This window comes from Larus michahellis, chromosome 2 (genome assembly GCF_964199755.1).
Source record: "Larus michahellis chromosome 2, bLarMic1.1, whole genome shotgun sequence".
NCBI lineage: Eukaryota > Metazoa > Chordata > Aves > Charadriiformes > Laridae > Larus > Larus michahellis.
Genome location: NC_133897.1, coordinates 33,863,099 through 33,877,335, shown reverse-complemented (window position 1 = coordinate 33,877,335; position 14,237 = coordinate 33,863,099). Strand labels below are relative to the sequence as shown.

Below are 14,237 nucleotides of genomic sequence, written 5' to 3'. Positions count from 1 at the left end.
GTGTAAACAGTATGTATGAATGTGCATACATAAGCTATATATATGTGGGCTAGATAACGTGTAAAATGAAAAAATACAACTACCATTCTGTTGTAACCAACAACAATGACCTAAAATATGGATATTTACAATATTTACAATATATTATGGAAATTTTCACAGATCTTATACAGAAGACACACAGATTTGTATTCAAATGAGGCAGCATCACAACATACACAATAGAAAAAGGTTGTTTTTAAATGCTGTCTGTATTAAATTGGAACGTTTAAAGTTTCCTGCTTCGAAATTATTTAAAACTGCCCTAACCATTCGCTGTAACTGAATATAGCAACCTACTCCCTGAAGAAACACAAGATTCTCAGGAATAAAAAAAAGCGAGAGCACAAAACCCTGTACTCTAACACTACTAGACCCATCTCCAGCAGGCTTTTGCCATTTAAACTATGTGCCATAAATGCATGAACTGCCCTCCACAGGCTAACCATAACAGAAACAAGCTGCTCACATCAGTGCCAATCCATTTTTCTTAATTTTCCTCCTTTAGTCCACAGCATTCACTTCAAGCAGGACCGAAGTCCAAATAAATCCTGCCACATTTCCCTTTCGCTGAGCGAAAGAAAAATGAGGATCCCGTGGGTGATGTTGCCCTTGAATACTGCAACTCTGCAGTGTGCCACAAAGGTGTTTTGACATGGTTGGTGAAGCAGCTCAGAGTTTTCACAGGCAAACTCTAATGATGGGGGACACTAAGGCCTAGATTTGAAGATATTTAGGCATCTCACTCCTACTGAAAGCAATGTTTCTAAAGTGTCTAAATACCTTATCAAGTATCTACTTTATCAGATTACGGGTAATCTGATTATATTGAATTTTTCTGCTTTATTTGATTTGGAAAGACAGCAAACATGAATGCCTCTTTACAGTATGTTTCTTCATAGCAATAAGAATATTGGAAAAATTACTTTCCTTTTGTGAGAGCCAATTTCATTTTTGGCTATTTCCACAGACTTATCTAATGCAAGATAAGAAACGTTAGAAAGATAGTAAATTAACTGGAGTATCTTGGAATTTTAACTGCGTGTTTAGGAAAGTACAAGATTATTTCCTATTAGTCACCACTGGGATACAGATAAAACAAAGACACGCCTTTCTGCTGAATGCCCTGTCATGCTTTGTATGGATGCATGCACTGCATGCACTAAATTGTACTGTAAGAAAAAGAGGGCAAGTATGAAACCCAGCTATGCTTGACTCCATTTAATGTAAAAGCAGTTATTGCCAGTTTTCAACACTACAGTCAACAATTCTCCAAAAATCCTCAGTGAATTACATTTCTATGAGATTGGGCATCTAGCAGATAAATACAGCTTGCTAACTATTACAGTGTTTTCCCTGATGCTTTTATAGGCTGTTTGCACAAAACCAAAGCAGTCATAAAATAAGCCACCTGTAAAGGGTTATTTTATCAACAGTACTAGAAATAGATACTTCAAGTGTGGGTGAACAAAGTGCGAACCATATGGGACATTGCACAGATTTGAGTTGGGGACTCTCACTCCTCAAAAGAACTGAAGTCAAGGCATGTTCCATATGCAGCATTCTGTTTCTTTGGAAGTTTGAACACTGGGTCTTCAGCTACTAACAGTTCCTTTTCTATGAGGTGAACCTGCAGTAACTCATTTTGCAGATATCGGATAAAGCAGGTTCACTGTTAATTACACATCCTTAAAAGGAGGAAGCTCTACAGAGAATGCCCAATGTCAGCAAATATGACTTTAGGGCTAAGAAGAAAAATAACAGAATACCATTTGCACTTTCTTTAAACGGGGCAATCATGCAAAGGCAGATAACCATTTAATGACTAAATACAAATACTAAGAATTAAAATGTTTTAAGATGCCTATTCATGTCCAGTCATAATATAGATTTTCTTAATAAACTCTACAAAAATGTTTTAAAAGCACTATATGGTTATACCAGCTTTATAATTCAGCTAGGATAAGGTATCCCCAAAATACCTGGTTTTGCCTGTATAGCCTTTATCCTGTTTTATAAGACAGTCGTATCTTACGAAGTGCAGCTGGCACATCAGTCACTTGTTGAATCCATTGCATCAACACAAAGAATTCCATACATCCTAACAGAGGACACTGTTCTGCAGGAGTGAGGTATGAAAATAAACAAACAAACTGACCTGGTGTTGTGGAGCTCATTGCTCTTGATGGAATGGTAGTTTGTTGACAGTCTAAAGCCAAACTGTGGCAAAAGTTCTTCAGATTTTGAGGTTCTTCCAGAAGTGGGTAGAATCTAAATAAAATACAGAAAAAACGCCTTTGACCTATACATTAATGGCATACTATTTTTAAAGAGATGATAGTTATGTCAACCACTCTTAAACAGAAGAGCACTTGAAATCTTCTCAAACTAAAGGTTCATTCTTTCATGTACATTTTTTGCTGTAAATTCGAGAGGTGATGACCAACGAAAACAAGACTAAAGCTAAAAATCCTCAAGCTAAAAATCCTCAAGGCAGTTCAGACTCAGATACAAATTTGAGTTACAGCCCATCTATAGTCACATAACAATATTAGAAAGTAAATGATTAACTGGTCCTTTCTCTTTCCACTAAGATCAGGGAATTACATGAACTAGAGTTTGAAAGACTTAAGGAAAAAATAGCCGGATTATATCCCTTTGGCTAAGCAGTGGCCAATTCATAGTTTTACTCCTACTGTAGACACTTGCAGTCAGCATTGAAACATGAATATGCAGAAACAGATTTGCATTCAAAAGCCTTTCTGGAATATCTACTACTTCCTTAACCTCAAATGTTTACATAATTCAGAATAGACCTTGCTGAAATTATTAGCATAGTTTAATGGATCTCCCACTACTAGTCGATGGCATCTCCGACACCACCAAGATAGTTGCTAATAGCATGGGCTGCTTGAGAGCAGGGCAAGGACAGTTCTGCAATTTGGCTGGATCCTTTCAGAGCCTTGTGGCATTCTCACTTCAATGCAGAAACAGAGGCAAAAGCATTCCTCTAATATTCCCATCTGCTGAAAGTTTAAAGCTGCAGAGAAGAGGCTTTCAGGGAACTAAAATATATTTTCATTCAAGCATGATACAAACAGCATAACGGGAGAGAGAAGAAGGTTGTAGTGCATTAAAACGACTGTGACTATCCTATTCAGCCACTGCTCCTGAAGCATCTAAGTAGTCAAAGATATTCTTAGTGCTGAATATTTTAGCAGCTTTTGTCACTTTTTTTAAACCACCAACTGCACATTTAGTTTCAAGCTGAGCTCCGCCAAATTTCAGATAGTAAATTACATTTTAACCAAGTATAATCATTTAAGTTTAGCATCATTATCGTTCAAGAAAGGGAAATCACACATTTAGATAAGTAACTTCTGCTTTTATGCTCACTAAAGTAGCTTGCTCAAACAGGCATGATATTTGGACACATCCAATACTCCAGCAGACAGCATCTGTAAAACCAAAATTCATAATACTTCATGAATATCCTAACTTCTTTCTCTTGCTTACCTCATGCATCAAATTTCATCAAATATCAGACGGAACTGCTATTAAACTGAACAGCCTCTACTGTTAATCTAATCAAAAACCTCTATTTGGGCACGTCTTTACCTTGATTGAGGCAGGCAAGTTACTTCCCCATGTAGCTCCAAGATGTGTCAATATAAGTACAACAAATGCACAATTCAGGCTAGGCAAGTTCTAAGATTATTATTTAATTTCAGAGAGCTCATTACTATTTTAGCAGCTACACATATAATGAAAAACATTTTCCAGTGAATCCAACATCCATTCACTCAGTATCCAGCCCCAGATGTGAGTAACTGATATCTCACAAAGTAAAGTAATGGATATTAATGCTTAACTATGCACATTACTAGAGTGAATTTTCAGTAGACATTTAAACTAAACATAATAGAAAAGTCGGGACATTAGGATTTGAAAATATTCCAATGAAAATACTTTTATAATAAGTAAACCATAACTAAAGCTACTATTTCATCCGATTCCACTTCATGTAGACCCTCCCATCTACGTGGATACTTGAAGCTAGTATGACCAGAGAACATGCAGTTGGTTCAGACTGCACTCTCAAATGGCTAAGCTTTCACCTCACATGAACAAATTTCCATTTCTTCCCATTTAAAAATAACTGCAAGTAATTTGGGATAGTTGTATGAGATAGTGAGAAATCAGCAGACAGGCTTGGCATGCTCCTGTCAGTGCAAATATCAAGATTCGACACTCCATCAATATAATGGTCCCAACCATGGTCCCAACCATCCTGAACCACTGCACTAGGATACCAGCTTTGCTGAAACTCTATAGAAAGAAGCTGCTTCACAGCTCTTCCATGCTTTTCTGGAACAAGGAACACTTACCCTTGGAGGAGAATCAAGTCAGGGAAGACTGAAACAAGCTAGACATACAGAAGTTCATGTGACCTGATGGGATGGATGCTGAGGGAGCTGGCTAATATCACTGTAAAGCCACTCTCCAATTGCCTTTGAAAGGTCATGACCATCAAGGGAGGTTCACAAAGACCATAAGAAAGTAAATGTTACTCCTGTCTTCAGGAAGGACAAGAAGGAGAATACAGAGAATTACAGGCCAGTCAGCCTCACCCCAATTTCTAGGAAGGTGATGGAGAGAATAATCCTGGAAATAATTTCCAAATACGCAAAGGTGATGGGAAATAGTCAGCATATATATATATGAAGGAGAATCATGCTTGGCCAACCTGATAGCCTTCTACAGTGAAATGACTAGCAAAACAGGTGAGGGGAGAGCAGTGGATGTTGTTTATCTTGAAATTAGAAAGGCTTTCAGCACTGTCTCCCATAACATCCTCACAGACAAATTGTGAAATACAGATAGATAAGTAGACAGCAGGGTGGCTGAAATCTGGCTGAGCTAGGCTTAAAGGGTTGTGATCTGCAGTCCAAAGTCCAGCTGGAGGCCAGTTACCTTAATGGAGCACCTGGGGGTCAATACTGGTGTCAGAACTGCTTTTCATTAAGGACCTGGCTGATGGTACAGAGTATACCCTCAGCAATTCTACAGATGATTCAAAACTGGGAGGAGAGGTTGACAGAGCAGATGGTTGTGCTGCCATGCAGAGGGACCACAACAGGCTAGAGAAAATGGATCCACTGAATGTATGTGGCAAGGTTTGGGATGGGTCGGGGGGCTGCAGGGGTGGACGGTGGGGGAAGAAAGTAGAGAGCTCTCCTGTGCCAGTCACAGTTGGTCCAGCTGGCCCTGCAACAGACCCACCACAGGCCAAAGCTTAGGCCATCACCAAATTTTGTGGAGCCTCTGTGAAAAAATACTTAAGTGCAGAAAACACCAGATGGAGAGATAAGGGGGAAAGAAAAGTGAGAAACAGAAAGAAAACCAAGGTCAGAGGAAAAGGAGGTGCTCCATCACAGAGCAGCTATGTAAAGAGTAGTGAAGAAGACGGATCCAGACTCCTCTCAGTGACGCCTAGTGACAGAGTAAGTGGCAATGTGTACAAACAGAACTATGGGAAATTCCATTTAAACATTAGAAGGCACTTTCCCACTGTTAGTGAGGCCAAACACCTCAGGAAGAGACTGCCCAGCAAGTCTGCTGAGTCTCCATCCTTGGAGATTGTACACCGTCTTGGGCAACCTGCTGCATTTGACCCAGCCTTGAGGAGGAGGTGGACTTGAGGAAGAGGTCCCTTCCAACCTCAGCTACCCTGTGATTCCATGATGCGGAAGTTAAGGATTTTTCCCTCTCAAGATCAACATAGACAGCATCAGCACTGAATATTCATTGCTGTTAAACCTACTGAGAGTAACTCCCATATAAAAAAGCATTCTGCTGGGATCCCCATAAAAAGATTTCTGTTAAGGAATTTTGCAAATTCAACGGCACTGGTAGTCTTAGATTTTATGAAGTGCTGGTTGGCATCCTGCCTGATACTCTATTTCCATATATTTCTTGTAAATGCAAAGCTTTCAGTAGCTGAATGTTGTTGTTCAGGTTCAGTTTTAACAACTCCCTGCAAATATGATACAAGGCTCACATTGTCAAAGCTCACATTTAGAACCATGAAAAATTCCACATCATCGTATGCAGAATTATATCCACCACGCAGACACACTCATTCAAACAGACTTCTACTGATAAGCTGACATGCTTCATTTCTTTCCCTTTACTGAAGGAATGTCATAGTGTAAATTAGACAGTATGAACTGCAGTGACACATATTTTTTGTTAGCACTGAACCAAATGAAAAAAGCATAGTGCCGGCCACGGTACATTGTAACTTTATGCAGGGTACTATTGTCCTTGGGAGATGCATTTATAGTCCACCTCCACCCACAAAAAACAGCACACAGCTCCTAATGGTCAAATCTTGAAGATACTAAGGTACAGCAAGTGGCTCCAGGACTCAGTATAGATTATCTGCATTTCCTAATGCAATCCACTTAAACTGGATGATAATTTGTTAAACAAGTTATCAACTTGCAATATTAGACTGTAGCACAATACACAGCAAATTAGCATCTACCTTCAGATATATCCCTGGCAGTGACGCTGCTCATCAGTGACTTTCATTTGCTCACCCAGGAACAACGAACGTGCTCTTTTTCCTTCAAAGGGAATTCAGTAGTTCATGTGCTCCAAGGATTGATGCAGCTGTGAAACTGCTACAGAAGCACAGCACAAGATGGAATGTAGGTCTTCATGCCCAGTGGCCACCATAAAGCTTATGTTTCTCATGACTATAAATAGGTACCACATTTTCAAACAAAAGTAAGCACTTCAAGTTAATACCATTCCTTTAAACTGTCATCTCTCACTGCGCTGTCCCAAGACTATATTCACTAACTACCTTTTTTTCTATCTTGTGCCTATACTTCAAAATTATTTTGGGAATTGGCTTTCTGAAATAGGATGCAGTGAATACAAATTAACAGAATTCAGATTAAATAGATATTTCTACTTCTATTTCCCCCTTCTCCAAGATGAATTTTTCATGAGCGCTTTTGAAATGAATCCATAAGCACAAGGTTTTCAAAACTACATCCCGGAGGTATCTTCCAGGAGAATTTTTTATCCTACTCCAAAATATCTCTATTTGTAAAGGGGTTTAGAAAAATCACTGCGCAAAGGTTTCGTGGATAAAAATATAGAATGGTACACTTCATTATATTCTGAACATGACAGGCTGGCACCCCTAATAACACATCTATTTGATTTGCTGCTGGATATATTATTTTAAAATAGCTTACAGTTACTTATCAACAAAATTGTTGTCTTGTACTTGGGAACAAAATCCTGTAGGCCATTCACCTCAAGTGTCACAAGAAAGGAACAGTAATCCCTAACTCCTCACAACAGCTTGTGTGTTAAAAAACTAAGCATCTGAAACAGCTGTCAGAATTAGTACAAATTCTGTTGTCCAACAAGCAGTTTAGCAAAAAGCAAACTAGAACACATCTGAAAGATTGAAACAACAAAAAAAAAAATAAATAAACCAATCCCCCAACAACACTTTTTCTCTAGAGGGCATGAAAAACTTGATGGTTAAAACAAAAAAAAAAAAAAAAAAAAAAACACTTCTTCCAAACCACTGATATTTTACACAAAAATCTTGAATAAGTATTCATACTGTATATAATGAAAATCAGAGGGGAAAAAAAAGAGAGAGATCAAGCTGAAGATCTTTAAAAAAAAAAAAAAGCATGTCAATATAAAGGCTGGAAGACAAATTACACTGAACTTTTACTAAAATGAATTTCACCCACGTAAGCCAAATCCAGAGTGCCAAATCCAATCCTTCTAATCTTACATGAACCTTCAAAATTTGATCAGGAAGTGAGCTGGCGTATGGAAAAGGAAAAAAAACCAAGATCACATGTTAAGAAACATTGGTGTGAATTCTAAACACTAAGGACTTAAAGACATCAGCTCAAAGAGCAAATGTCTATATCGTCTTTTATTGCCTTTCTATTGTATTTGGTTAACAAACATAAGAACGAGGTAGGCTAAACCCAGGATATTATGCAGCATAACACTACTAGCCAGTGACCTTTATATTCAAGTACAGTCCAGATTTACTAGCAGCTTTATCAAAGTCCAGTCCAACAGATATTTGGGGTATATAACTGCTTTCAGAGAGAATTTCACGGTTCCACAAGAGCAATGCCTTCACTGTCCAGAGCTCAGTGCGGGATTAATATTTTTACAATAAGGTGTTTGGGTACCTTATTCTTAATTAGGTAGCTACTGAATAAAATCTGTAGCAATTTTGCAGTACATATCCTTGTGGGTTTGGTATTAAAGAACTACTCTAGCAGCGAGTTCAGGACTATCAGGCTCTTTGTACTTCCCCACCAAAGTCATTTTTGACACACATAGCGGGTAACAGAAATGCCTTACACAGTCTGTAAGGAATCCTCAGCTATACTACTAACACGTAGCTAGTTTTAAACCAGAAACATTGAAGTATACTGGGTGGCAGGAGACGCATAATGTTGTGCAGAAAGGCAATTAGGATAATGCTGTCCCTCCATTTCTCCCCAGGACCCCACTGGCTGGATCTTGCAGTGTCTCGGCATCAGCTGCATAACTGCAACGCCACCGACCCCTTTTCCTACCCATCTGAACTGGGCTGCAGATGGATGCAGAAATTAAAGAGTCAAGAAATTCATGTTATTTCTTTTGAAGAGTAAGTTACATCACTGTACTTTTTCAATAACTCATATGCAATATTAAGTAGTTTTATACCTCATGCATACTGTGAGCATACTACTTAATGTAGCTGTAAGTGGGAAGCTCACACTTCTGTCTATTAAGACAAATACTCCTTTCTGAAGCTCTCTTAAGCAAGCAAAGGAGCCATACAGCCATTTGGTCAATCTCTTTTACACTGAGGATCTACTACAGAGATGAAGCAAATAAGGTTTCTAAAAAGCAAGATGAGATGATGCCTTCTGTTAAAAATGAGTCTTAGGCCTCAATCATCAAGATTAAATAATGTGCTGCTAAACAGCTGGCTGGACTTCTGCTATGCCAATTACAGCAAACTGGCACAAGCTTCTGCTCTGTTTCCCAGTGAAGCCAGTTAGAAATATGATCTAGCTAAAAACAACTATTTTTTTCAGCCTCATCAGGTCTTTTGAACTTGTTCACCACACAGCTGCAGAAATACTTCTACCGCAGCTTAAGCTGTCCTGTCCCCCCTCTCCACGCCAGCCCCTTGGCTGGGCCAAGAGAGGTGCACATCAAGCTATGCCATCACAAAGTAGAAGCAAGGTACGAGATTCATCCTGCATCAAGTACTACCAGGCAGTAGCTGGGACCTCACCAGGTGAGGCACTGGCCTGCATGATTCTTTCATAGCAGAAATAAAACATGAGATGGGCTAGCCTCTTCACGTCCACATTTTGATTCATTTTTTGTTTGTTTGTTTGTTTTGGGGGGTTTTTTGTTTGTTTGGTTGGGTTTTTTGTTTGTTTGTTTTTTGTTATGCCAGATTTTAGTCAGTATTGCTTAAAAATATTTTGGAAACAAAAAGAACTTCTGCTGGGGAAAAATGAATCATAAAATTAGGTGGTCACAAGCACAGATTTGACTTCTGTCACTTCTGCCACTTGAAGCATTGTGAAACATAACTACAGCTGAGACTGTATTACTAACGGACATACACAGGCACTTGCAGAGAGAGAGAGCTCTCTCTTGCATTCGCAGAGTCCTGCCAGTGGACCCTGCTGGACCCAGGGAAGCATAATGGACTTCTCAGACTCTTCACAAAACCTGATGAAAAAGAGGGATGGAAGTATCAGAAGTTAATGCTTCTCTATGCCCTAATGGTAGCTCACAAGGGAAGACTGTGAGCTCACAAACTTCTGAACTGAAGTCTAGTGGCTAGCAATGAAAAAAAAAAAATACCAGAGACCTGAAGAAATCCAGTTAAACATAAGGAAAGAAAGAAAGAAATAAACAAAAACCTTTTCCACTGGAACAGGTTGCCCAAGGTATCTGTATAGTCTCCATCCTTGGAGATACTCAAAACCCAAGTGGGCATGGCCTTGATCAGCCTACTCTAGCTGATGGTTTAATTCAAACCCAATGCACAACGTACAATCTCTAGAGATACTTTCAGCCTCACCCATTCTGCAAGCAGCTCCAAGACACACAAAGAACAGCCCTTGTTGGTAGTTCTAAAGTGGGTATAGTCCTCTCACACACAAGGGTGTGGAGAAATCTCCACCACATGAATATAACTGAAGGAAAGCATCTGTCTCTTACAATTTTTTCTTTTCCTCAAAAAACTGGACACAGCGAGCCACTATAAGACATAACAGAACACAGATTATTTTGAAGGAAATCTCAAATTCTAAATTTTTCTTATTCTGCCCCTCTTCCCCAGCACTGCCAAAACTAATTATCCAGGCTCCTGGGAAGGAAGCCTCTGACAGAAATCAAGCACATAATTTAGAAATGCTTTCTATCAGACTATAAGAACATTCTTAAATTTGCCGATGAAAAATTTTAAGCGGACCTTTGTGGAGAGCAAAGGCAAATTTAAATGACAGCAGAAGTACAAAGACTGACTTACATGAGCACTTTGAGCTCTGCACTACTGACCTAAACTGTGTTTAATTCAGGAGATATTTGAGGGAGGCAAGACTTCTTTAATCAATAATTTATTGTCGGTCATCATCAGTAACTTATTCCCTGATAATTAAAAAAAAAAAAAAACAAAAACAAACACACACGAAAAATCCTTTTGCATTATGTGAAAGGAAACAACTCTGCTGAAACCGAAAGGGCAAACTCTTACCCATCTCTGCCTACTGTGTGTCCGAGAAAATCCGTTTCTCTAAAAATACATGAGATTAAATGTAATTTTAACCCACAAAAACGATTAACAACTGGTTACGGATGGACATATGGCTGTTTATTCCAAATACGCATACACATAAAATAAAAAACACCACTCCAATACACATTCTTAATAAATGGTCTTACACAAGAAGAAGAAAGCAAACATGTAAACTTTTGCAGTTCATGTCATTAAAATATGACTTTTCCTGTGGTTCAGGTAACCCAACCGAGTTCAGAGCACTAGAACTAGAAACAATCCTTCAAAAGAACAAGAAATACACAGTAAATAGAGCACCTGTGAAACCCTTTGAGCCTATAATATGTAGTCCACAGTATTTCAGCTTTTGGTTTATATTTGTCTTTTCACCAGTTGAAAACTAAACTTCTCTCAACCACTCCTCTTCCTTTTTTCTGAAACCGAATCGTATGTCAGCTGCTATTGAACCTTTTGCACAGTGTGGTAGCTAACATACAGCTACCAATAAAGAACACCATGTACTGACACAGTTTTCTCCTATTCTTTATTTACTCTATCTTTTCAAGTAAAGGGCAGCATAACAACTAGTTTATCATGTTTTAAATTTAATCTGAGATGCACAGCACCTGAATATTCACAGCAGGGGGACCTTGTAATTAGAATGTATCAGAACATCAAAGCTTCATATAGAAATGCACTTTTGCATTTCTGCAATGTCATGCTTACTTAAAATAACAGAAGGCATCTCATGAAACAAGAAGAATTATTAGCCTACCTACGGGAGTCTGCCTGTCTTAGACAGGCTCTACAGGAAGAGACTACTTATCTAGAAGAGAAAGCCTCCAAAGGGAATCTCAATCAGCTGACCTGGGTTCTGAATTACCCTCTGAAGGAATCAGTTTTGCTTTCCCTCTCAGCTCTTAAAGGAAGCATGAGGGTATGTGCTGGTTAAGTAAAAAGGGAAAAAAAAAAAGTTTAAAAGAGCAGCTTCATGTATAAACTTCCTTAACATTATAAAAAATTTATATTGAACCACCAAAAATTTACTTTCAGTAAAATTGTTTGGATTCATTTCAATTAAGCATATTGCAACAAAGTTTTTCTGTTTTTAAGACAAGAGGACATTCTCTCCCTCACTGAAACCTTCCTCAATATGTAACAATTAAACACTTTGATGTGATCATAAACACTTGGGATTATCACCACTGCCTTCAGAAAAGCTAGAGTGAAGTTACAGCTAAATACCCTTGAAAAATCCAAATTCATGTTAGGTATGTTTATGTATAGATATTAGCACAGAACCTGATTAGCAAACAGTTCATATTTTTAGAGCACAATATGTTTCTGTGAGCTTTGCTTCGACACTTGGTTTGGATGAATCCAGAGAAGCCTCCAGGTAAATCATCATAATATTCTGCTGCTCTCCAGCTCTTCCAGAGGCTACAAAGCCGTCCATGGTTTCATCAGAACCACTGTGGCTACTTCCATTAAATTAGGACACAGATGTCCCATCCAGGATTCACACAAGCTCACTTTGTAAGCCATTCAGTAGTCTGTTATTTAATGGACTTTTAAAAGTTAACAAAACCTTTCTGAAATGTCAGGAGATGGAAAAGTGCTCTTATACCACGCTTCAATGGTCTTGAATTTAGTACATACATGTGGACTGTGGAACACAGGTCTCAAACGTGACCTTCTGATGTCTCATGCGTACTGCCTTTGGCCCTATGGAAATAGTATCCAGTCTTGGATGCATTCCATTCAGACACATTCAAAAAGCTGTGTAAGTGTTACCTCATTTACAGTTAAATTACTGTCCTCTTCTGTACTTATGGATACTTCTGATTTTGAGAAGGTCTATGCCACTTATGATACAAGACATCATTTTAGGAAAAGGTTTCTGAATTCTATCGCTTATCGGCCTTAAAATATTAACCTGAGAAATTAGTATCTGAAAAAACATATAAAGCAGAGAACTTCAAATCCACAGGCATATTTGGATCTTTGGTAATTCTGACTTCCCACTGGGCAGAAATTTTTCCAGAAAAATAACCATGACACAAGAGTAAGGCATGCAAAATACAAACACATGACAACTTCATTGTAGGTCAAGAGTCCCAGGAATATAAAGAAAGAAAAGCACCTACAAATAGGTAAACACAAGCCAAGAACCAAGGTAATCACCTACAGAAAGCAGTCAGCTACTTCCATTACGTAGCACACAGAGGTGCCGGGTGAGAACAAGACCATCTTGTGTTTATGTAGCGCCTAACGGAGTTCCTCCTGCAAGGAACATGGAATCTGTGCCAGCACACCAGGCAGAGGGGGACAACAGGGCTTAGTACGGGCACCAAGCACAACGATGAGTGACAACTGACACCTTTACTCTAAGAAAGATTTTTATAAAGTCATAAAATCAGACTAATGAGAGAATCAACATAAGAGAGAGCCTACAGGTGCATAAAAGTTGTTAGAAAGCTTAGTAGGAAGTAGAGGCAACCTCTGTGGGGAATTTTTTCATGGTTGTGATACATGTGAGATGTTGTTCAATGTTATTTCATGCATTAAAAGTAGCTGAGTCAAATTTTTCCATTTAAATCTATGATGGAAAAGTGGCTTCACAGCAAAAGGATTTTTGTTGGTTTTGCCATCAAGACTCCTTCAGCTTTTGTTGTTTAATTACAGCCAAGCATTTTTCTGTTCATTGAAAACAAGTTGCAGTCAAATTTTCCTCAGGAAAAGGATATGGACGGCCAGAGAACATTTAAGCTGAGATTTTGTATACAAACTTACCATAAAAAAAATTTATATTTTCTGTCACTGAATTTTATCATAACTTGGACAAATTTTTTTACACTAGTTTTTCTAAATAAATTAGGCTTCAATTTTGGCTTTTCAATGTCTAAAGAACTATTACCATAAAGTCTTTATTTGTTTAAGCAGTTATTTCCATTGTTTGACAATTTTGTAGAGCTTGTATTACAAAAAAAATAAACCTTTCGCTAAAGCTGATGATTTGAAGAGCACTTACATTGAATATCCTTTGACAGTGGATTTCTTTGCAGTAGAGCTTTACTTGTCGTCACAAGACGAGTTTAGGATTAAAACTGACATTTGTTAAGAGTATGGTTCAGCAAGGAATAAATGATACATGTAAGTTTGACTAATACTTTGGCATTTCCAGCAGCGGAATACAAACCAAGAAAAGAGACATTCTGCATCAGGCAGTTAAACCGGATCGTAGGTAGAAGTCTGAAAATTCTTTTCATGCATGATTAGTTTTCTATGATTTTACTAATGTCACTGGGGAAAAAAAAAAGCAAACAAAAAACATTATCTTTGATAA

The 14,237-nt window shown here is 38.3% G+C and overlaps 1 protein-coding gene across 4 annotated transcripts in view; it reads right to left on the bottom strand.

The window, feature by feature from the left end:
- The window catches only part of HDAC9 (histone deacetylase 9), a 487,500-nt gene that overhangs the window by 446,564 nt on the left and 26,699 nt on the right, over positions 1-14,237 (bottom strand). For all 4 annotated transcript variants that reach the window (XM_074574812.1, XM_074574814.1, XM_074574815.1 and 1 more), the window contains exon 2: positions 2,198-2,310. In XM_074574812.1, the coding sequence (XP_074430913.1) occupies positions 2,198-2,216 (19 nt within the window). In that variant the 5' untranslated portion in view covers positions 2,217-2,310. The remainder of the gene's footprint in view (positions 1-2,197; positions 2,311-14,237) is intronic.